Genomic DNA, 24971 nt, shown 5'->3' with positions numbered 1-24971 from the left:
AGTAGGAAGTTAAAGTTTTAACTGGATGGTGACTTTGGGTGTCCCAGATGACACAGCTTGGCGCGGGGCCCAGAAGCCGCTCTGCAATTGGTTGATCTCTTTCGAGTCTCTAGATCATGGCCAGTTAATGAATTTATTTGGCGCTGGGGGCAGTTCACGGGTTTGACTGCCAGGGCTTTCAGAAGAACTGGGAGATGGAGAGAGGTAGCTCATCCCCGACTCCATGAGAGCCTGGAGATTTCAGTCACAACCCCCACCCTATCTGAGTTTTTCAACCCATCAATTTCTGGAGGACCCTCATGTGAGGAGTGGAGTCTGGCATTGAGCATGGTGGCGAATATGGAGTGTGGAGGTTTTTAGCTGCTGGGGCTCTGTTTGGGCTGGTTCTGGCCTCACCTGCCTCCCTCCAGCATTCCCCTGTCTGCTCCAGTCTTTGATCTACTCTCCATCCTTGTATTTGCTTTAAATGTTATACTTATGTACAGATAGCACCATTTTGTACTACTCCCCAACAGATCCATGTTCTCAAGAAATACTGTTCTCTTGGGGCTGGAGTGATAGCACAGCAGGTAGGGCGTTTGCCTTGCATGCGGCCTGACCCGGGCTCAATTCCCAGCATCCCATATGGTCCCCCAAGCACCGCCAGGAGTAATTCCTGAGTGCATGAACCAGGAGTAACCCCTGTGCATCACTGGGTGGCACCCAAGAAGCAAAAAAAATAAAAAAGAAGAAGAAAGAAATACTATTCTCAGCAAACCCCCAGCTCACAGGAAAAGAGAAAAAAAGAAAAAGAAAAATATTATTTTTGGTATGGGAGCCACACCTAGCAGTGCTCAGAGCTTACTTCTGGCTCTGTGCTTGGGGCTCAGACCTGGCAGTGCTGAGGGACCAGATGGAGTGCCAGGAATCGAGCCTGGGTTGGATGCATGCAAAGCAAATGCCCTACCCACTGTACTACTGCTCTGGCCTCCCCAAAGAACATATTCTTCATAATACAGTTTAGAAGCAGGATATTGATTTATGCATTTCAGAAGAAGCATTTCTGTTTTATAAAGGATAGCGCCTGGTAGTTTGAATCACACGTTTGTGATGTGAATACGACCACAACACAAGCAGACTGAGAGCAAATCTCTCCCTTTTATCATCAAGTCGAACATGCTCAGCGCATAAATAGAGTCGTGACACTTCCTTACAACACCATTGACAACATCTTAGTTCTGAAGTCACATTCACATGATTCAGTGTCATTTTTTTTTAATTAGGAGGACTTAAAAATAAGTGTTTCCACAGAAGGAAAATACTCATAAATCAGACTGTCACTGGGTACAAAGGACGGGAAAGAGGGAAGGCGCCAATCTGCAAATCATTGTAGGAGGAACACAGAGCCCTTCAGACTTGGACTGAGTCTTAAGTTCCTCTCTGCAACTTGTTTTGTGTACCTCAGCCAAGTTTCATAACATCTCTGGCCTCATTTTATTTATTTTGTTTTTGCTTTTTTTTTTTTTAATAATCCCAAACAGTGCTCATGGGCTGCAGGGGCCATTCCTAGTGCTATTCAGCCGACCAGGTTGTGTGGTCCAATGCTCAGTCCTGTGGTACAGTGCTGCTCGGCCATGATGGTGCTGGGGTCACGGGAACACCCCCAACATGTTGCTGGGGTCTGCCATATGTTAGTCAGGACTCGTGCTTAGACTGGAGAGATGAAAGTCCTGTGGGTTGGGTGTTTGCCTTGCACATGGCTGACCCAGGTTCGATCCTCAGCATCCCATATGGTTTCCCTGAGCACTGCCAGGAGTAGTTCCTGGCAGTGCCAAGAGTAAGCCCTGAGCATTGCTGGGTGTAGCCCAAAAGCCAAATACAGTAAAGTAACTTTTCCTAAAAAAAGAAAAATGTATTCCCCATCCAAGTAAGTAATTTTTGTATAGGTCAACTTTGTAATACGTTGCTGTTTTTCACTAATTTTTATTCCACCTCTCCTCCTCCTTTCCTACCTGGTTGCTCTGAGGACTTGGGGGTCTCACCCACGCCTGGTGCTCCCGGGAACCACGCAGCAGGCTTAGCTCCCACACGCGTGGCCACACGGCGCACTGCGGTGACCCTCTTTCCTCGACTGCTTGCGCACGTGCTTGCCGGGGTCATAGTCGTGCTTGAGGCTCCTGGATTCTGGCTGTGGTGCTCCCCAGGGCTGGGTGCTGTGCTCACACATACCCAGGGGTCCACACATCCTGGCCATGGAGCTCCCTGGCCATGGAGCTCACACATCTTTTTAGTTGACTTTGGTGTCATGATCACGGTGGGGAGATCACATCGTTTTGTCACGTGCTTCCTCATTCCTGTCTGCAGTGTGTTCAAAATCATTCGTAGCACTGGGTGCAACATTGCCAAGCGCAAACAACTAACAGAGCCATCGGGATCACCTCCAGGACGTGTGGGACACTTGTGGGACAACTCATGACACCCTCCTGGGCTGCCTCTCCTCTAGGTCCTTGACTTGGTCTGTTTTTTTTGTTTGTTTGTTTTTTTGTTTTGTTTTGTTTTGTTTTTCTGGATCACACCCTGTGATGTTTAGGGGTTACTCCTGGCTCTGCACTCAGGAATCACTCCTGGCAGTGCCCTGGGGACCATATGGAATGCCGGGGATTGAACCCGGGTCGCCATGTGCAAAGCAAATGCCCTCCGTGCTCGACTATCGCTCCGGCCCGACTAGGTCTGTTTTTAAGTTCAGTGCTAAACATTAGATTGGTTTGGCCTAAGACAGTCTCCTTCAGGTTCCCAGCGGCTCTCTGTGAGGCTTTTTTTTTTTAACCTAGAAAACCATGCTCACCTCTTTGTGCCTAGATGTTATGTGTCATAGTGATGAGTTCAGTGATCTCAGCATCGGGGATAAGAGTACTCTGGTATATTAGGGGTCATCTGGAAGCTGGTTTACCTCGCTCTCCCACACATTGTTCCTTCTGAGTGTTTCCCACCTCTGACAGTCTCCTTCTCGGGGTTTGATGATCCAAGCCTATCAATTTCAAAAGTACGATGGCCAACATTTGGGGGGCATTAATTAGGAGCTGGGGGCTGTGCTCATGGAGGCCCACAGCCAGGCAGGTGATATCATCAGTCCCCACGCACCCATGAGGCAGTTGTCCTTGTGTCAGCAAAGTTCAGCTTCTCTCAGGGACAGACCTAGAATGATTGGACCCATTTGGGGCATGCAAAAAACATAGTATGAGACTAAACCGAAGGACACTAGAAACATAGGCCAGGAGGACTGGGCCACGGTTGGAAACTTGCCACAAGGGGTCGAAGGTTGAAGTGGTTAGGATAAGAGAAGGGACCACTATGACAGTGATAATTAGAAATGATCACTCTAGACAAGACCTGACTGCTGAAAGGTTTGGTAAAGGGATATACACAAGAACCTTTTGGTACCTGTATTGCAAACCATAATGGCCAGAAGGAGTGAGAGAGAGAGAGAGAGAGAGAGAGAAAGAAAGAGAGAGAGAGAGAAAAGAGGGAGGGGTTGCAGGAGGGAAACTAGGGACATTGGTGGTGAAAAATGTACACTTGTAAAGGGATGGATATTGGAACATTGTCTGACTGAACCCAGTCACAAGCAACTAAGCAACTTTTAACTGTGTATCTCACAGTGATTCAATTTTTTTTTTTAAAGGGTTCAGTTTCCCTCAGTCCTCACAACTAGATCGGAGTCTGTCTCCAGCCCTCACCACAGTGCTTTGCAAGAATAAATTGGCCCCTTCTCTTGCCCAGTGAGGGACCTAGGAGACTCCCGGAGAGTTAACGCTCTCCCTCGCACTCTGCCCTGGGGGTCGGGTAGATCTCCACAGCCCCCAGGAGTCGATTCATGCGGCTGCTTTCAAAGCAGGAGGTTGTCACAGCTGAGTTCACGAGGTGCCTTTCTGGCCTCGTGATTGTGTTTTGGCGACACGGGCTGATGACACCTATCAGAGCTGGGGGAATAAGGTCTGGAAATTGAAACCTGCTCCTCGGTCTGTGTTTCTCGTGGATTCTCCGGCTCAGTGGGCTTGGCTCGAGGTCAGGAATGCACTGAAGAAGGTAAAGGAATACCCGGCTTCCTCGGGAGACAGAGTTCTGTTCCTTTGCAGCAAGGTGGGGAGAAGGCCACTTGGCCAGACTTGGCCAGGCCTGGGGAGGAGGAGAGTCCCGGGGTAGAGCAGTGGAATCTCTCTCTCTCTCTAAGGCTCCGGGCTGGGCATCCCTGCCTGCGCTCCGGCTCTGGCCAAGACTCCACACCTACTCAGAGGAGCTTGGATGCCCTCCACCCCGAAGCCACACCCAACACAATTAAGTGAAAGCTCTTCCTGGGAAAGTATAAAAGGTATTTACTCATGTAAATTTGTCAGAATAAAATCTGGGCTGGCTGGCAGGCACCCCAGAATATTCACTCCTAAACCTGAATGATTCTACAACTCAGTTTTTGGAAAGCTCTTTGGTAGAACAAAAATCTTCAGTGTCATGTGACTTTTTTTTTTCATCTTCGAATCTTAAAGCTACATGTTCATATGGTTCTGTTTATCAAAGCTACTGTACGTTATTATTTTTGTGCCACACCTGATGGGAAACGTAGTAAAGCAATAAGTCTCTAAATATCTTGCATGTACTAAAAGGGACACGTAAGGAATACCAAAGGATGATGAGGTCATCATTCAGTATTTGAAGGAAAAGACGGTTGCATATTTTTTTGTGCATTATTGTAAGGCAGTTAAGCTGGGATTGGACAGTCTCCCCCCAACCAAGCAAACTCACGATCTTACCCAGGGATCCATATAAGGGAAGCGTGGGCGTCAAGGACTGGCAGAAATTCCAGAGCTCAGGACTGATGTCCTCTGGACAAACACAGTCACTTGGGTGTGGCTCTTGTGGTTTGGTTGGGCCTCAGGAGCATTTATTGGGTGGAATTCATTCCCAAATTATCTCCTTCAGAAACAAGGACAGTCATTGACTGGCTGGCTTCTAAAGTGTGTTCGGCAAATCAAGTTGTTAGCATATTTAATGGATTCAAAAGCAGTTCTGGGGTCCAGAGCGATAGTGTGGTGGATAGAGTATTTGTCTTGCCCGTGGCTGACCTAGGTTCGATTCCCAGCATCCCTGAGTACCACAAGGAGAAATTCCTGAGTGCAGAGACAGGAATAGCCCCTGAGCACTACTGAGTGTGCCCCCACAACAATGACAGGAAAACAACAAAAAGTTCTCATTCTGGTGGCTGTTGCCACAGCTAAAGACCTTCCCATACATACGAGGATATTTCAAGTTCTTCATCCCACTTTTTGTCTTCCAGTCAGGCAAAACTGCAGGGCACCACTGTTAATTTTCATAGTTTTGATGAATAAAGTTAGTCCACTCTCGCCACCACCACAGTGTCCAGGACCCGCCTCCACCGGATCTGTGTCACCTCCGAGCCACCTTCCCTCAAACCTTTCCCCATGCTGCATGGAAATCTCACTTTTGCTTTCAGAGGCCACACGTTTTGTCCGCATTAGATACTGTCTGTTGCCTTGTTTTCTCTCTCTGTCTATCACGGCATGAGATCATCTGTCATTTGTTCTTCTCCCTCTGGCTTAGTTCGCACCCAGTTATATCTATGTGGCAACAGACTGCAAGGATTCATCCTTTTTTTACGACAGCATAGTATTCCATTCTGTATATATACCATAACTTTTTTGTCCAGCCATCTATCGTTAGACAGTCGGATGGTTTTCAGTGAGATAGATATACATAAATTTTTTTGAGGGGTACACCTAGCAGTGCTCAGGATTTACTCCTGGCTTTGCACTCTGGGATCACTCCTGGCTGGCTTGGGGGACCACATGCAGTGCAGGAGATTGAAACCCGGTTGTCTGCAATCAAGGCAGACACCCTACTGCTGTACTGTCTCTGCGGCCCCTCTCACTATTCATTGTAATTGTAAACTCTAGGTAGGTCATAGTCCATGTATAATTTGGTGGATATTCCATAATTTCCACCAAAGCATCACCCTTTCTTTGATCTCAATATAGATTTTTAAGTCATCATGGTAGGATTTCAACACTAGTAATTACACTAATGAATCCGATGGGGGACTGCCTCTCAAATCTTATGCAAGTCCAGCTTGATTATTTGGTGAGCTTTTACATGTGTCACTTCTCATTGTTGCTTTTCCTGAGATGTTAGATAACGATGCTCCTTGCTTTTGAATTTCCAGCACTGTTTGCTGCTTTTCTGTATATTCAGTCCCTAACCAATGACTTTAGACCCTTCCTTATTTTTTAAAAATCCATTTCCTAGGGTTCAAATTACTCAGTTATTTCTTTATCCCTTCCTTCTCCCCTCTCTGTCAATCAGTTGTCTTTAAAAAAAAAATTCATAAATTGAAATCACTGTGAGATACGCAGTTACAAAGTTATTCATGATTGGGTTTCAGTCATACAGTGTTCCAACCCCCGTCCCTTCACCAATCTACGTTGTCCACCACCAATATCCCCAGTTAACCTCCACATCCCTACCTCCTCCACTCTCTACCCCGCAGTGAGATGTCTTTTTTTATGAGAGTTATTTTCTTCAATTTACCTGCAGTCAAATGTATTTCAGATCGTTTCATTTTTTTTTTCTTTTTCGGTAGTTCCATTTCTAACAATATCTCCCACTCGATTCTTGTAGAGTCAAAGTAATAGTTTTCTGAGTCTGTTTTCTGAGACCATATGTCACCTTGTGAAATGAAGAAACAGGTTTCTCTCGCAAGCTCATGTCAGGAAATGTCCTTGTTTCATAAGGATCTTTTGAATTTCTTAAGTTTTGTGTTTTTCTTGTCACAATTCACCAATTATTCATCGTCGTCAGGTTGGCTATAATTCCCATACTCAAAGACCCCACCACCAGTAACTTGAGTGCTGTCTTCAAAATACTTATTATGTGATTTCTGAAGTTAGATTTATATTGGAGAGACAACACTTCGTGAAGTAATATCCTTTTCTCCATTGAAATGTTTGCTGGGTGACCTTCAGAAAGGCCTCCCGCTCCAAAGGGCTCTCAGCAGAGGTAAGGGGTCTCCTAAGGGGACCAGGGAATGCGCTCTGAATTCTTCCCATCTTTCTTTCACCTTCCCGGCTTCCTGCTGCACACAAAGAAAATTGATCCGTTTTAAACTAATCTTCTTAATGTATACTAGAACAATCAGTACATGTCAGTTGCTTACAGCTATTACCTTATCCCATTTTCCTTATTGTTTCCTTTATCTTGCTAGAAGTTAGGGACTTCTGACTTGTTTGACTTTTCTCTTGATGTTTCAGGTTGTTGTTTCCTTGTGTTAAGTGACATTAGCTGTCATAGGTTCTTTGCATTATTGGAAGAGAATGGCATGGTCACATAAAGGAAATGATCAGGGGTCGGAGAGAGAGTGCAGCAAGTAGGGCACTTGCTTGGCATGTGGCTGACCTGGGTTTGACCTCTGATACCCAGATGGTCCCTCAAGCCTACCTGGAGTGATCCCTGAGAATAGAGCCTGGAGTAAGACCTGAGAACTCCTGGGTGTGATCAGGAAAAAAAGGTGGGGGAATGATCAATATAACCAAAATTTATAATTAAAAATTTTAACTGATTGCACGGAGCTAAGCCTTGACTTCAGAAAATTTGTGAACTTCATCATAATCACCATGACAAAACAAGTGTTTAATAAATTATTACACTAAAATTTTTTTTAACTATCAGCTGACATTTTATTTAATGTGACAGCTTTCATCTCAGTGCAAAGTGACCTTAACTGCTTCCAAATGCCTCCCTTAATTATTTTTAACTCTAAAAATTTTTTCACTTGGTCACTTGATCCCCCGTTATTCATTGATTTACTCAAGCGGGTGCCAGTAACGTCTCCATTCATCCCTGTTGCGTGCTAGTGTAGCCCAATGGCATCTGTTCGTTCTAGGAAAAAAATTTTTTAAAAATTTAAAAATTTTTTTAAAAAATAAAAAATTTAATTTTATTAAATAGTGAATCTATAAACAAGGATCACATTCACAAGGTAGAAAGAAGATACAGTGAACAACCATATGCTTGCCATTCAGTGTAAGAATTATAATTCACCAGCAATAATGTTTTCCACCATGTTCCTCCTCCACAAAGCAAATTGATCCACGCGGTGTGGCTAAAAAGTGTTTTCTTACAATTTTGCTGTGTATATTTGGATACGTACATAATGTTCTTTAGCTTGGCATGGCTCTGAAATTTATAAAAATAGACTCATATTGAATATGTATTTGGCTTTCTTTTGCCCAGTATTAGTATTCATTTGTATTGTAATGGTTGTATTGTTATATATAATATATATATACCTCTCGGAAAGCCCAACAAGCTACCAAAAGTATCCTGCTGGCACAGGCAGAGCCTGGCAAGCTCCCTGTGGCATATTCGATATGCCAAAACCTGTAACTATAACAGATTTCGTTTCCCTGACCCTGAAAGAGCCTCCAATCATTGGGAAAGACAAGTAAGGAGAGGCTGCTAAAATCTCAGGGCTGGGGCAAGTAGAGACGTTACTGGTGCCTGCTCAAATAAATCAACGAACAACGGGATGACAGTGATACAGTGATTGTAATGGTTAGATATGTGTGTGTGTGTGTGTGTGTGTGTGTGTGTGTGTGTGTGTGTGAATGCTCTTTTTTTTCCATCCCCCTTTTAGGATATACTTTGCCTTTTAAAACTAATATGAGAGCTATGAATATTGTCTGTATATCCATAGAAGCCGTTTGAAAGTTTCTTTTGGACAGAAGGCCTCCACCATTTCCCGCTCTCCTTCGCCTCCGTTGTTGATGGTGTGATATTCTCAGGTCACTCATTTACTTGGTTGTGGTACTGAGCATCAGACTGGCAGAGTCTGGGTCATACTCAGCAGTATGGAGCAGTGCAGGGATTGAATGCTTAGCCTCACATGGCCATGCAGAAACCATTCTCTCACTGAACCACAAGCCTGGGACATTTGGGCTTTTTTTCTTTTGTCCCATGGATTTCTTGGGAGTTTGGTGAATATTTGGCTTCCCTCTTAAAAGAAGGTTCATCTTTGTTCCATCCTCTCCCCCACCAGCATTTTGACAAAAATAGTTCAGGCTGTAGAAAAGAGACTTTCCTTGGAATAATCAAGAGTAGATTCATTTAGGAAAAAATTCTTCTTAGCAAGAATTTAAATACAGGATTTTAATGAGCAGCGTTTTTAGTCTAGAAACTGGGTTAAGGGAGCATATTTTTATAGGCAAGATGAATTTAATATCCTGAAAGTTAAGGTTTTGGGAAGAATGGCCCAAATTTGCTGCTCCTGGTGTTTATTTGTAGCATATTTCTAAAGCATTCCTCCTCTAAAGAAACGTCTCTCCTCACACAATATACAAGGCTGCTCCTTGCCATCGGGGCATTGAGGGAATGTGGCTTGGGAAAGCTTGGCCGTGGTCGTTCTAGCTTAAAGAAGAAGCTGGCGTAAAGAATCAATATCACCCAAAGCAAATACATATTCTTGTACTTCATATATTTATGTAAATTCCAGGCAGTACCTCTGGAACATGCATAATTAGCTGGGATGACAGAGTTGCCTTTTCAGGAGCTGTATTTACCTAAAGAAGTTATGCATATTTCATAAAAAACAAACAGACGGTGTGAAAACAGTCTACCCTTGGTTTGCTTTTCGATGTGTTTTTCCAGTGAAAAGCACGCATTCCTGGAATAACCATTTCATCTTAAAATAAAGTATGCTGCAAGGAGAAGAATCTGATACTGACGGTGCTCTAATAATTCATTATATGCAGCATTCCACGGAGACACTGATAGCTTTGGTTAACCCGTCAAAAAAAGAAGAAGAAAAAAAAATCAATTCCTTTGAAACTGCTTGGATTTTAAGTCATCATAGAAAGTTCAGCAATAAATTGCTTGGGGAGGGAATTTAAGTAAGTTCCATAACTGGAAGAAGGCTGGCAGGGGAAGGGGACAATCGCAGAGGTAAGGAGGGCAGTCATGAGATCGAGGTATGACAGCACATTTTTTTCCCCTGGTGCTTGAGAGCTGGAACCCACAGAAGCCAGACATGTCGATTTCAAAGAACCCCTTGTGGGGCTGGAGCGATAGCACAGCGGGTAGGGCATTTGCCTTGCACGCAGCCGACCCGGGTTCGATTCCCAGCATCCCATATGGTCCCCCGAGCACTGCCAGGAGAAATTCCTGAGTGCAGAGCCAGGAGTAACCCCTGTGCGTCATCGGGTGTGACCAAAAAAAAAAAACCCAAAAACAAAACAAAAAACAAAGAACCCCGCATTCTCTCAGAGAGAGGCCGGGCCTGATGCCAAGGACCTTTTCGGTAAAGGTCCCTGTTCTGAGGCAGTGTAATAAGTAAAGGCCAGTGCTGATGGTGCTGCGATTTAGTCATTTCTTTTGGCCAGCCAGAGAACAGCTTTGACCCTGCAGAGCTGGGAGGCCTCCAGGGCAGCACCCAACAGTGCTGGGAGGTGGGGCTGGCCTTGTGGTGCCCCTCGAACCCGAGTCCCGTGGAGCTGCCCAAAATGTCTTCAGCTGCCTGTTGTTTGCCGTCAAGCCCAGCATCGATCACTTTAACAGGCACCGAATTCCAGAGGGCAAGTACTTTCCTCCTGATTTTTGTCTCCCAGGTGGAAAAGTTGTTGGAGCAGCTGCTGGGATGTCATAGGATTGTTCCTTCTTGTATGACTTGTTAATTCTTTTCAATCACAGCTGTTGCCCTCATGCTCTCCAGGTGCTAAGCACAGTCCTGAGTGTTCCATCGTCGTGCTCGTGATGAGGAATTCTTTTCTCTGTTTCACAGGGATGAGACAGGCCTGGCGAGGTTAGGAAATTGGAAGCAGGAGGTGTGTGTGTGGGGGGGAGGTAGTGCTATGCCGTTGGAGTTGGCGCGATTGCTGTTCAAGTGGGAACTTCTAAGAGCGAATAACTTAAGCTCTTCCCTGGGGCACTTGGCTCCTGCAACCCACAGTTTAAATGATTCCCTGTTCTTCGCCAGCGCCTCTGGGTTCCTCCTGTCCTAGCTAGACTCCCGGCTCAGTTCGTTCAGTGTCTCCAGAAGACATTCCCTGGGGGAGGACAGTGCAAGAATGGTGATAGCATGTGGACATTTGCCCCCCCCCCCCCCCCCCCCCCCCGCTGAGTTAGAATAGCCTTGGCGTGATCAGTGCAGACCAGGCCAGGCCACGTGTGGCGTACGTCCTGCAGGGCGACCCGCCTTCTCCCCGGGTCTCCTTTCATTCCCTCTCAGCAGTTGTCAGCCTTCCAGACGGGTCCCGGGGCCAACATGCATGTTTTTATGTGGCTGCCTTGGATATATATAGGTAGACATAGCATTTTATGGGCTCTCGGATCCGTAAGCCTTTTTATTAGAATCGAACACTTTGTCTTCTGTTCTTTTTATTCTGTCTTAGACCTTTGAGACCTACTCATTGATTCATGTTGCTTTTTCATTCATTTAACCTTCTATACCACCGTGTTTAGCTGCATGTCCTGAGCTCATGGCGCCAGGCTTCTGTTAGCTGACATTTTAGGTTTGTTCCAGATCTTGGTTTATGTTCTTTTTTTAAGAATTGTTTTGGTTTTGTTTTTTGGGGGGAGGCGCACCTAACAGTATTCAGGGATTACTCCTGGCTCAGTGCTCAGGGCTCACTTGTAGAGGACCTCAGGGGGCCAAGATCCAACATAGGTCATTCATATATAAAGCAAGTGGGGAGCGATAGCACAGCAGTAGGGCGTTTGCCTTGCACGCGGCCGGGTTCGATTCCTCCGCCCCTGTCAGAGAGCCCGGCAAGCTACCGAGAGTATCTCACCCGCACAGCAAAGCCTGGCAAGCTTACCCATGGCGTATTCGATATGCCAAACACAGTAACAACAAAGTCTCACAATGGACACGTTACTGGGCCCGCTCAAGCAAATTGATGCAACGGGAGGACAGTGCAGTGCAGTGCTTATGTAAAGCAAGTGCCTTACACACTGTACTACCTCTCCAGACCCCTGAGCTTGTTTTTTGTTTTTGTCTTTGTTTTGTTTTGTTTTATAAGAACCGGGGCCCTGGGTATCGTTGCACATTTCTCTAGACTATAGGTTTGTAGAACATCAGAGCAACACCAATGCTTAGAGCTTCTCAGTGTTTTGGGGGCCACAGGGGCCCTAGGGTCAGTGGAGATCAGACTCATTTTTTAGCTGGGAACAGGCTTATGCTTTTACCTATGTGGCAGAAGGGGAAAGTTACTTCTTGGCTGAGTTAACATGTGCACCGTTGAGCTTAATAGGGATCATGAAATTGCTCTCAGAAGGAAGGAGGAGTGCTGATGTCCAAGCCTCACCACCAGTGTAAAAAGCATGTGCTGATGGAGAAGAACATACATGTGTGGCCTTGCGCCGTAGACTACAGCACTGCACGCCCGACTCCACCTCAGAGCAGTGGGTCTTGGGCGGATTCCTTTTTTATTTTTATTTTTTATGTTTGAAACTTTATTTAGACACCACGATTTACAAAGTTGTTCATAATACAGTTGTTCAAGGTTCAAGTTGTTAAAGTATTCCAAGTACCCTTGCCAGTCCCCCCAACCGGTGTGACCTGCCCTGCACCAGTGTTCCAGTTTCCTACGCACCCACCAAGCTCGCCCCCTGAGCAGGCACAAAATACTTTATATTGTTTGTTACAACGCATATCTCACAGTGGTTTTACTAAAGCCATCACCTAAGAGTTTACTGCGCTCTGAGGTGCTAGTTGAGCCTTCCATGTATTGATTCTGCGCACTGAGCTTAGTGGGCTTGTATGCAACTTTCCCATCAAAGTTCCTGGGCTGTCAGAACTGTGAAACTTGGATGTCTTGCCTGGTCACGTACGTGGCTGTATATACTCCAAGAGCTGTGGAACTGGGATGATCCAGCAGCTAGGCTTCTCTCTGAGATTAGTCGTGGAGTGGGGCCCTTTATATGCTAAAGAACGTCAGTTTATTCATGGGAGCTTGTTTTGGTACGCTTCATGGCCCTGTTAATGGCCATGTAAAAGAATATGTTCACTATTGTTGCTCTTTTAAAGCTGATTTTTGCCAGATGGGTATGAAATGGAGTTCACTGTGGTCTTAAGGCATTCCTTTAATAGTTGCATGAAGTTGTATTTCTTTCATAAGTTCATTGGTGCTTCACATTTCCTTTCCTTTTTTATTGGATCATTTCTTTTCCTTGGGAACTGGAGTTCTCTGTGATTCTAATTATTCAGCATATAAATCTTTGTTAGTTTCTGCAGTCTGAAGATACTTAGTATGATAGAAATTTAGTATGATAGAAGTCATACTAAATCTAAGCATGATTTGGTTCTGGGGGTTTTGGTTTTTATGTTTGTCTCTTTGTTTCTGGGTCACGTCCAGCAGTGCCCAGGGCTTATTCTTGGCTCTGCGCGCAGAGATCTCTCTAGTGGGTTCAGGGGACCACATGGGGTGCCAAGGTTGACCACATTGGACCCGGGTTGACCACATGCAAGGCAGATGCCCTAGTCACTGTACAGTTACTCTGGCCCAGCATGATTTTCTTTTTAGATTATAAAAGTGATTTTTAGAAAGCAGTATGTAAAATATAGTGCATATACAATATGGTGGGTTTTTACCTTCTTAAAGCAGTAACTAGAGAGACCAGTGAGAGGGGCACATGCCTTTCTGTGCAAGGACCCACTTCTTTTTTTTTTAGACTCTTCCATATTCTGTTGTCTCTGGAGGTTCCCTCTCTCTCATCTTGGTGCTTCTTGACTGTCTTCTCGGCTGCTGTTATTCTGCTGGCCAGACCTTCTGTTGGGTTTTTTATAAATCACCTACCATACTTGTCATTTCTGTCACTTCTGAGCGTAATTTCCTCATTTCCACTCATGCTTTCTCGTGCTTTGTTGACTGCCTGTGCCATCGTTTCTTTTTTTTTCCTTTTTTCTTTTAACATAAAGGCCCTCCCGTTGTTCATCGATTTGCTCGAGCGGGCCCAGTAACGTCTCCATTGGAGACTTTGTTGTTACTGTGTTTGGCATATCGAATACATCATGGGGAGCTTGCCAGGCTCTGCCGTGCGGGCGAGATATTCTCGGTAGCTTGCCAGGCTCTCCGAGAGGGGCGGAGGAATCGAACTCGGATCGGCCATGTTGGCTGCGTGCAAGGCAAACGCCCTACTGCTGTGCTATCACTCCAGCCCCTTTTTTTTTTACATAAAATGATATTTATTTTTATTTGATAAACAATTTTGGTAGATACTTATATGGTGCTTTACATAATACAGATATTTTTATTTTTTTTTATTAGTGAGACATCATGAGGTACAGTTGTAGACTTACAAATTTTTGTGCTTGGGTTTCAATTATACAATGATCAAATACCCATCCCTCTACCAGTGCCCATTTCCCACCACCACGGATCCCAGTATCCCTCCCACCCCCATCCCCCCCATCCTACCCTGCCTCTGTGTCAGGGCATTCCCTTTTGTTCTCTTTCTCTTATTGGGTGTTGTGGTTTGCAAAGAGGCAATAAGCTCATGGAACACCTTAGATGTGGCGTCCCCGAGGTTATTCTCGGAGAGTGTGTAGAGCTGGTTGGTGCTGGTTGAGCCTGGGGTGTCACTGTTTTCACTCCTTGGGCTCAGTGGGCTTCCGTGTATCTTTCCCATCGGGTTAGTGTAATCCTGCTGCACTGAAGGTGAATCTTTGTAGTGAGCCCAGCCCATGAGACTGAGGAATTAGGCTGGGAATTGGTCCTTTCCCTCTCTACCCATCTCCACCCAGTTACAGGAAGTATAATTGTGAGATTTGATGAGGGGAGATGTTATCTGGGAGATTAATCTCATGTGGGTGAATGAGGAAGCAAGAGACCTGGAGGTGGGCCTATAGGTATGACAAAGGTCAGGCGTGGGCAGTACCGCCCCCTGGAGGGTCCGGAACAATGCAAGGGTCCTAGTGTGGTTAGTAGCCTCAGGTGAGGTTCAGGGGCATTTTCTGTTTGTTTACTGAAAGGAAAAAGGTTTTCCACTGGGTTTCCCCCCACCCCACCCTGCACCCTGGAAAGGGGACAGTAGGCCAAATAAATTTGGAAATGTGTGCATATTTGGAAACATTTGGAATCTTTCTTTTAGGCAGTTGTTATACAAGGAATTAGTAAATTGCACATAGCACACTTAATATATTGTTATTATTTAACAGTTCATATATAGATTCATTTATTACCCTGTCTCTCCCAAAGGAGTTATCTCGCCTCATTCCCTTCAGGAACATTCCCTCCTGCACACATTATTCATTCAGCCAGACAACTTCTCTTTTCTTGCGTCTCCATGTACACTCCAGTCACAGAGAATTTTTCCTGTAACCTTTTTTTGGAGAATCTCCATCTTCTGGGTAGGAAGGGTGTGGGGAGTTCAGTAGAACACATGCCTGGAATGTTTGAGATCCTAAGCTCGATCTGGAATGTGTACCCTTCACCCCCAGCACCCCAAGTGTGGCACTGGTGACCCTCAGTATCACCAGGAATATACCCTGTTTTTAAAAGGGGGGGAGTAATTGAGTTAGTACAGTGGGTAGAGCACTTGGATTGCCCGTGGCCAACCCAGGTTTGATCCAAAGCCAGGTAGCCGAAAAGTGTCAGAACTGGAAATCACATCATGCTCACTATTACTTATTGATACTTGTTTCAGAGGCATGTCAAGATCTTTGAACTTCCAGGTCTGGAATTCTTTTTTTGTTTGGGGAGGTGAAAGGGAACACATTCAGCGACGCCCAGGTATTCTCCCTGGCTCTGCACTCATGAATCACTCCTATCGGTGCTTGGGACCATACAGGATGTTGGGGATCAAACCCGGCTTGACTGTGTGCAAGGCAAGCCCCTTACTCGCTGTACTACCACTCCAGCCCCTGGAATTCTTGGTAATACCCCAGGTGAGGTTCCTGCATATGCAGAACAGATTGTTGTGGTAAAACCTGCTAGGATGCCAAGCTAGTCTTTGCCAAAGAGAAGCAACTTCATGCAAAAGAAAATGGATTTCTCTGATAGGCGTGCGAAAGTGTTCACACCTTTGGAAAAAGTGTCCATCTCTCTGTGTGGACAAGCTGCTGTTCTTCCTGTAAAAGTGTCCACTAAGTGGTAGATATTAGAATATTATAAAGGGAAACAGATGAAAATCACCTTGATGGAGAATCACACAGCATGAGACCAGGCAGTGACTAGTCTGCTGGGTGCCAGGGGGCAGGATAAGGGACAGGCCAGGGGCCGCATGCAAGGTCAGTAGGGAGCTATGGCTGGATAAAGGTTGAGAACACGGGCGGGAGCCATAGCAGTGCCTTGCACACGGCTGACCCAGGTTCAATCCCCAGCATTCCAAATGCTTCCCCAGCACCACCAGGAGTAATTCTTGAGAGCAGAGCCAGAAATAACCCCTGAGCTATACTGAATGTGTCCCAAAAAGAAAAAAAAAAAGGTTGAGAACAAGGTGCTACACTATAGCATATAGCCGTTTGGCATTCAGGCAGACACTTTGCCACCACCTAGTTGTCTGAGCTGGTGACAAGCATTGGTGCAGCCTCTGCACAGAGAGTTGGCCCTTCACTGCCCTTCTCAACAACCTCTGCTTCCGGAGAGACCATGAATCGTCACAGCAGTGACGCCGTTACGGCTGCTAACAGCAGACATCCAGAGAAAGTGGACCACGTCCCCGGCCCTGGATGACTTCGGCCTCATGGTATTCTCATGAGGGAGGTGTCTCTTTAATGTTCATTCCGAGAAACAGAGATGTCAAACTAATCGTGCAGTCAATGAGTGGGCAGAAAAGTGCTTTTTGCCTCTCTGCTATGCTGGCCAAGTTGTCCAATACCAGGGATCGTTAACCACACAAATCTTACATCCCTTTTAATGCTGCAAGAGGTTGAAAATAAGCAAACCTTCCCTACTTGAGGTGGGTGAAAGGAAACCTTCCCTCTGACCTGCAAACCAGGGCTTACAGGGTCTTCATATTTGCAGTGTCTAAAGACATGCCGTGCCACTATAGCTTTAAAATAACTTTCTAGAGTATTTTGACTCACTGTGCCTAAACCTTTCCAAGCATGTCAGTCCCGAATACACTTACCTTTGGGTTATTAGTCTGACCACCTCACAGAGACTAGAAACCCTCTACTGCCATAGTGTTTCCAATGAATGGTCACTTCCCCACCTTTATTTTATATGCCATACCTGTGTACCCAGAGAATGTGAAATCATTTCCTTTTTCTCTGTCTTCCTGCTTCACAACATAGAAAGCATTGAAATCTAGCAGTATCTGCAATCCTGTTAAGTCGGGGGATTCTTGTGGTTATTTAGAGAAGCGGAAGAAAATTTTATTTAATTTCAGAGATGTGCAGTTTTGTATTTTTTTTTCTCATGAAAAGAAATTGTTCCCATCAATGAAATATCTCTTGGTCCTTGAATCCCGCTGTTACCTTTCAGAGAGGAATGATGTTTTCAGCCTCTTCTGCATCTACAGACCGGTGAAAATGGGAGGAAAAATTCTGTTTCTGCTTATAAGGCATCTGCATCATAAACACAGTTATGTATCAGGGCTGGGATGACTCATTGGTTTGCCTTGTGAGTCTGGTTCCATCCTTGGGGTATCCTCTGCACCCACATAAGATTAGCTACTTATCAGTGTCAATAGTGCCATGGACACAGGATGCCGGCATGCCTGGCACCAGGGGCATTCACCTTTTTTTGTGGCCCTGGTCAAGCCAGGAGGTAAGGGCAGGCTCTATAAGCCATACCTTGCCAGCCCTGCACCCAGGCGTTGTGAGTCATCTCTGGTGCTCTCTTGCAGGTGTTCACTTTGCTGTGGATCGCTGACTGGATGGTGCATCACTTCTGGAGGAAAGGCAAGGACCCAGATAGCTTCTCCATCCCCTATCTCACGGCCTTGGGAGACCTGCTCGGGACAGCTCTGCTAGCCTTGAGTTTCCATTTCCTTTGGCTGATCGGCGACCGAGATGGAGATGTCGGAGACTAAATCCCTCCCACCCACTGCCCTCAAGAGACCAAGGAGGAAAATACAAGACAGACTCTTCCAGCTCTTTCCCGACAAATCTCGGAATCGTAGTTTGAACTTGTGCCCAGGGTCCTCTTCAGTTGGCTCTGATTCAATTAAATGGCCTTAATGTTTTTTTTTTTTTTAAAAAAAAAAGGAAACAGAATGAACAGTATTTGTGCTACTTTTCTTAGAATAAATGGTCCTGTGACAGGGACCTAGATAGCTCAAACTCTGAAACCCTTCGAATAAGTAAAGATTATAGAATGTTTACAGTGAACAGTTTTTAAGCCACAGACAAGTCAGAAATGTGCTTTCTTATTGTGTCACTTAAAATGCAAGACTGGAGGGAGAGTTCCAGTTGAGTATTTCTTGTCTCACAGATGTGTCCTCCTTACAAAGTGTACCATAAAGAGGAAAGGGCCTGCCAACCTTCTCCTGGTTTCAGTTCAGCCCACCTCTCTGCCATCTGAGATAAAGTTACCAGCTACTCATTCCCAATGAACTGTGTTCTGCTGGACATATGGTAAACTCCCTTTTATGTGCACCTGTGAATTTCCCTGTGCCAGTGCTAATTTAATTCAACTCTTACAGTTGGTGGCAGGTTACCATTTAAAACACGGGATGATCCTAAGAGATCTTTAGTAAGAGGAATGAGTTGTATTTTTACCACTGATGTGTTGAAAGGATTGTTGGCATTTTTTTCCGAAAGAATTGATAGTTCAAATCAAAAGCTAGCCTGAGCTTTGATGGAGAGAAGATGATGCGAGAAACAATGCATGTACTTGTGTGTGAGGGAGAAACAACCACACATGGAGGGGACCCTTCAATAGAGAACCGCACGATGGATTTTTGGTAACAAAGTTCATGTTACCAGAACACCAGCATTATACTGGCGTTCTTAAACACATTGCATTGAAATGCGTCTGTCATTCAGTCCAGAAATTTTGCCTTCCCTGAATTTAGTATTTATTACCTGTATTATAATGGTTTCTTCTTATTTAAAAAAAAGTGCCATTGAATATAGCAAAGGCGATAAGTTTGCTTATTTTAAGATTTAGAATGAGCCAAATGATAGATTTTTCCTTCTAAAGAAGCCTATTGAAAGCATCAGGCACACTGTTTTAAAAGAGAAGTTTGTGGGTTACTTCAGTCACTGTTCAGACCTGGACATGTCTTCTTTGTTTCTCAGATATTTTTCTAAAGCTAGGATCTGTATCCTGAGCATTTTCAAAAACCTTGGTTATTCCATGGGCAAGCATTTTGATGCCATATAAATATATTTAGGAATGCAGTGCATCTCCCGAGACCATCAGATACTAATTGCACTAACAAGGGAAGAGAAGGCTCATGAACTCCTCTCTTCATGGTTTAAGTTGTGAGCTAGTGTAAACGTTACGTCAGCAGTAGGTTGTGTATACATTTATTGGGTAAGTGTTCCTCCTATTCAGCTCTTTCAAATCAAGGGACTGTGGGTTAGAGTTATATATTTTTGCTTATTTTAAATCTTAATTATTCCATTCTCCTGCTTTATAAAGAAGTTTGTAAAGCAGAGAGCTGAGCTAATTATAGAGTTTCTCCTTTGGAGAGTTATAATGTCACATAGTGAACATTCTTATAAAAGAAAGAATGATTAAGTTAAGTTGATGGCTATTTTAGTTGCAAAGATTTTTTTATTTAAAAAAAATCCAGAAATCATTACTTTGATTTTTTTTTTATTGTAAAGGATTTACAAATTACTTATTTTCTTTTGGGCTCTTATGATTCATAAGCATTTATACTTCTCAATGATTTCTATTTTCATTTTTTTTGACACAAAAATGCATGGCCAACCACATTGTTAAAGCTATTTACGAACAACCCGAGCGCATTACGAATTCCAAGCACATTGAGATACGCTCTGTGAGGTGAAGACTCCCAGCTGCACCTGTGAAACCAGCTGGATGGAGATTCTGCTCCGGATTGTGTGGGACTGAGGGGACAGAAGCTCAGAGAAGCTCCACCTCTGCCTCTGTGCCCTGAGCTGTGACTGAAGCTTGGTCCTGGTAGGCCAGTGCTCACACCATGAGCTCGTAGAGGTACCAGGAGTGCCAAATGATGGATGGAGAGGTGCTCTGTCGTTCAGATGCCAGACAGGGAAGCCACCATATAATAAAGGTGGACGGTGAGTCTGTCCGACTCTCAATGATGGTTATTTCTAAAGACCAAGGGAAACCGACAGGTGAAATCTGTAGCCTAAAGATCAAGGCCTTATGTCTTAGATCATTTCATTGCTTCTTTCTTCCCAATTTAGTTCTTTTTCTGTAGAGGTTGACTGAGAAAAAGGATGGCCAATTGGAGTTCTGTCTCATGTCTCCTTTGCTGTCCAATCTTGGTTAAAGCACCAAAATGTCTAAAAGGCATGTAATGGGAGAGGGATCAGTTACTGATTAATTAAATTTTATAAAAAGACTAGATTCCTTTAAAATAATTTAATGCTTTTTAAAGCTCTTTTGTAGTTTCTGAGTTTACTGACTAGTAAACTCTGTTTACCTAGAAAAGTCATTTATGAGTCTTACAAAGAAGCAGTATTTAGTATAAAAATTCCATTCTCTAATTTATCACTTCATATACAATTTTTAAAAAAAACACATTTGTTAATTTTGCCTACCAACCACTTTCTTTTCCTTTCAAAATTAAACTTTCTTTGTAATTTATAAATTATAACTTGCGGTAACATATCATCAGGAAAGACATCAGAAATTCCACATCATAGAAGATCATTGATGTAGGCAAGTGAAGTACATTTTGAAAAGTCTTTAGTAATTGGGCTTCTTTACCTTATATGAATAATTTAATATACCCATTCATAACGGGTGTCTGTCATCTTTGAATTGTCGACAACTAGGAATAAAATTTAAGAAATACTTATCCAGTGCGGTACTTTCTTTTGTTAAATTAGAAAAATATGGACCCTTTATGGAATTCACCCCGGAATAGTTCTGGGATGATCAATGTACATGTAATGTATTTATGAGTGCAATAAATTGGGTTTTGATCATACCTAGGTTGCCAACCCACTGCTTTGCTACTTTTTCTCCAGTAAGGAGCTGGAAAGAGAGTGTAGTGGGTAAGGCACTCACCCAAGTTCGATCCCTGGCACCACTTATGAACCTCTGAGCCCTTCCTGGAATTAGCCTTGATTGCATTCAGGTGTGGTTCCCCACCCCCCCAAAATAAAAAACTTTAACAAGTTAAGCACTCCTGATTATTAAAGTGTAGAACTCTTTAGCCCAGTCCTAGGATTCTTAGGATCAATCTGTAAATCCTAGATACTTACTGGATAGCTCTGGTCAAATCCAGCCGTTGGCCTATGCTTGCCTCCACTTGAGTAGCCAGGTGAGTCTCACAAAGAACAAGATTGCTTCCACAGACCTTTAGATTGATAAGCCCTAACCGTATTTGACTGAGTGTCCTTCCTCCTTTAAATACTTGCATCATTTGCCTTTCCCCAAAGTCTGCCTGTTGCTTTCTTTTCAGCTCGTTCTCATCTTCCTAGCCATTCTCCTCAGTCCTCAACTGCTGACATGCCTCCACCTCAGTTTCTAGTCCCTCTTCTCTGCTTGTTCTCTCAGTTTTCAAGTTAATTCATTGTTTGGAATGCCTTCTATCCTGATCATTTCTCATTCTCCAGCCCAACCCCAAGAATAAAACTTTTATTTCCAATGCCCAATGGGAAGATTCACTTAAAATCACTTCTCCAACACTTGACCACTCCCAGATGCCTTGGGCTAATAGTCATTTATCCATCACTGTCTCCAAGGAGTGGATACCTGTGAAGGACACGACTCCTTACGTGAACAACTATACATCAGCAAGAAAAAGACCAAACCTGGGGCTGGAGTGGATAGCACAGCAGGTAGGGAGTTTGCCTTGCACATGGCCAATCTGGGTTCAATTCCCAGCATCCCATATGGTCCTCTGAGCACCACCAGGAGTAATTCCTGAGTGCAGAGCCAGGAGTAACCCCTGTGCATCGCCGGGTGTGACCAAAAAGCAAGCAATAAAGAAAGAAAGAAAAAGACCAAACTCATTATTTTTTTCTTTTTAAAAAGAAAGCTCAGCATAAACTTAAGTACCAATTTGTCATCCTGAGATCCCATTTCTCTCCAGTCAAACTTCACTCCCCCATTCTCACCTCCACACACACAAATGAAGTTGGATAAAACATTCTCTTGCAAGATTGTAGGGGGCTAATAAAGAGTTGCAGGTGGCAAAGGATAAGGCTTGAGAAAATGGCTAAAGTTCTGTAGAGGGGAATCTGGCTGTCCACACACTTCTTGTTTTGTCCTGCATTCCCTCTGTGAACACCCTTAGACCAGGCCAAGGAAGCCTCGGGACCTCACTGCCACACACATGGCTGGTATACCTGCCAGTCAGCCAAGTTCCAGGTCTGTTGTCCCAGAAAAGGCACCATCAGGATGTGTTAAACCGGGTTGAGATCTCCCCAGAGGAGTCACACGAAAACAAGCTGCGATGCAATAAGCAAAGGGTCTTTATTGGCTAACTTGAGCTAGGGCCCTCGTCTGGCTCACTGACACAGTGGCAGCCTTCTTGGCAGCCCCAACTCTCAAAAGTGAGTGGCTTTTATACCATAACATTGTATAACAGGAACTTTCCGCAGGCCATCCTTTTGGCCACAGTCTGAGGGGCTTTTTACTACTTGTACTTAGCTGATTGGTTGTAAATTGGAGTTACATAAGAGTTGCATAAGAGTTGTGTGTGTGTGTGTGTGTGTGTGTGTGTGTGTGTAAGGGGGATTTCCCTACCTGTATCTGATTGGTAACCCTTAGTTGACCTCACCATGGCTATCTTACTTCGGGGAAATCATAACTCAATTCCAGGTATCTCTGCTCAGTTCTAGGAATTCTGGAACTGAAACTTAGGCCTAGCTTCTTCTGCCTCCTTTATGAGCCTGGCATGGCTCTGCCTTTGCTTTTCTATCTTTCGAGTGCAGCCAGGACCATTGGCTTACACATTGCAGGGCTGCTCTTCCCCTTCAAAGGTGAGCTGAGTACCTGGGACGAGTCCTGATAGCTGCCGAGCACCAAATCTACAGTCCGGGACTTGCCATGTACAAAGCTGTGGAGAGACGACCTTTCCTGTGGTGTCCTACTGCAGAGTGAAATCCTCACATTCTGACCTCCCTCTAGAACTCGGCTTAGCTGGCTTAGCAGTTCGTCTGGATGGGGTGTCCGTACCTGACGTGGTCATGAAAGGGCTCCAGTGCCCACATCCAGCCCAGGCCGATAGTGGGAGCCAGCTCCTATATCTCCTCTTTGGAAAACCCCATGCCTGGGGCCACCCAGGAGATCAGAAACTCACACCGCTCGGGGTGTCCCAGGACTCAGACCATCCCAATTCCAGTGCTCCCGGGCCAGCCAGAAAGACTGACATGTTGATTTGGAGCAACTCGCATGTTAGAAGTGGGACAAGTCCAGCACACTAAGCTCCTGACAGTGCACTGCTAACCGTTGAACTTGAACCTCAGCTCTCTGGAGATGTCACTTAGCAGAGAAATACTCGCCTTGCCTATGTGAGGCTCTGGGCTTGAACCCCAGCACCACACACAATATTTTACCTCAAAGAAATAGGAGTCTTTGACCTACTGACCCACTCCACTTTTTATAAATCTGTTCAGAGATAGAAGACTAGACAATGCAGCAACTTTAAGCTTGAAGTTTTTTCATTTGAAAAAGGCTCATAGTATAGGGGTTAAAGCGTTTTCCTTGTATGCAGTGGATCTCAGCTCCATCCCCAGCACTTGTGATGGTCCCCTGAGCACCACCAGGAGTGATCTCTGAGTGCAGAGCCAAGGGTATCCCCGGAGCACTACAGATGCGGCTCCCGAATTCCTCCTCAAAAGAGGTTGAACATTCACGCCATGACTAAATCAACTATATGCGTAACACTGTGTTATACTGTCGGTGAATTCACTCTGCAGACACCTTTTAATGAGTCAGAACAGCGCCCATGACAAGGCTGAGAATCTCTGGGTCCAGAACATTAGTGGCCTAAGGCCAACCCCCAAATCATCCTGACATCACCCCTTTCCACTAAATGATGTGGCCCTAGAGATTTTTCCCCCTTTTATAACTCTTCTGCGCTTTCTACATTTTCCACATAAAAAGGTCCCTTTTATATTTATTTTTTAAATGCTTTTATGACTCCTGCTTTCCCAGACAATGTGTCCCCGGCTCTCATTAGCATCTAACTATTGTTTGGGCTCCAAAAAAATTAGTTGCATTCTGTTTCATAATGAGCACAATGATGGTGTTTTGAAAAAGGATCTTCCTTTTTATTCTCGCCAGTGAAGGAGGATAGTCTGTGAAAATGGAATCTTTTAGTACTTAATGGCACTGGGGTATTAGGAAGAAGAAATCATGAATAAATGTGGGTTTTAAGAGCGTATGTTCTGGCCCCTTCTGCCCTCCTGGCAGTGAAGAGGATCCTGCCGGCTCTCCCAGCTCTGGCAGATTCCCAGACTCTGCTCCTTCTCCAGGCTACACTTGATCCCAGCAGCTGGCTCAAAGCCCTACTTAAGCTTGTACAGATTGGGCTGGGTTCTTGCGAACCTGCCCTGTCCTCCCTCTCCCCTGTCCCCTCCCTACTCCTAACTTGTGGTTCTGACTCCAGTAAATGGTAGAGACCACTGACACAGCTTCTCTCTCTCTCTCTCTCTCTCTCTCTCTCTCTCTCTCTCTTTCTCTCTCTCCCCTTCTCTCTGCTTTCTCTCCCCCCCTCTCTTTCTCTCTTTACTCCCTCTCTCCTCTCTCTCCCTCTCTCTCCTCTCTTTCTTTCTCTCTCCCCCCTCCTCTTTCTCTCTCCCCATCTTTCTTTCTCTCTTTTCTTTCTCTCTTTCTTCTCTCTCTCTTCTTTCTCTCTCTCTCTCTTTCCCC

The 24971-nt window shown here is 44.7% G+C and overlaps 1 protein-coding gene across 4 annotated transcripts in view; it reads left to right on the top strand.

Moving 5' to 3' along the window:
• Positions 1-21194, top strand: part of SLC41A2 (solute carrier family 41 member 2) — a 140090-nt gene extending 118896 nt beyond the window's left edge. For all 4 annotated transcript variants that reach the window (XM_056117241.1, XM_056117249.1, XM_056117226.1 and 1 more), the window contains exon 11: positions 17830-21194. In XM_056117241.1, the coding sequence (XP_055973216.1) occupies positions 17830-18015 (186 nt within the window). In that variant the 3' untranslated portion in view covers positions 18016-21194. The remainder of the gene's footprint in view (positions 1-17829) is intronic.
• The last annotated feature ends 3777 nt before the right edge of the window (positions 21195-24971 follow it).

Source organism: Sorex fumeus, unplaced genomic scaffold (genome assembly GCF_029834395.1).
Source record: "Sorex fumeus unplaced genomic scaffold, SorFum_2.1 ptg000003l, whole genome shotgun sequence".
Taxonomy (NCBI): domain Eukaryota; kingdom Metazoa; phylum Chordata; class Mammalia; order Eulipotyphla; family Soricidae; genus Sorex; species Sorex fumeus.
The sequence above is the reverse complement of the archived record's forward strand: the minus strand, read 5'-3'. Positions and strand labels throughout refer to the sequence as shown.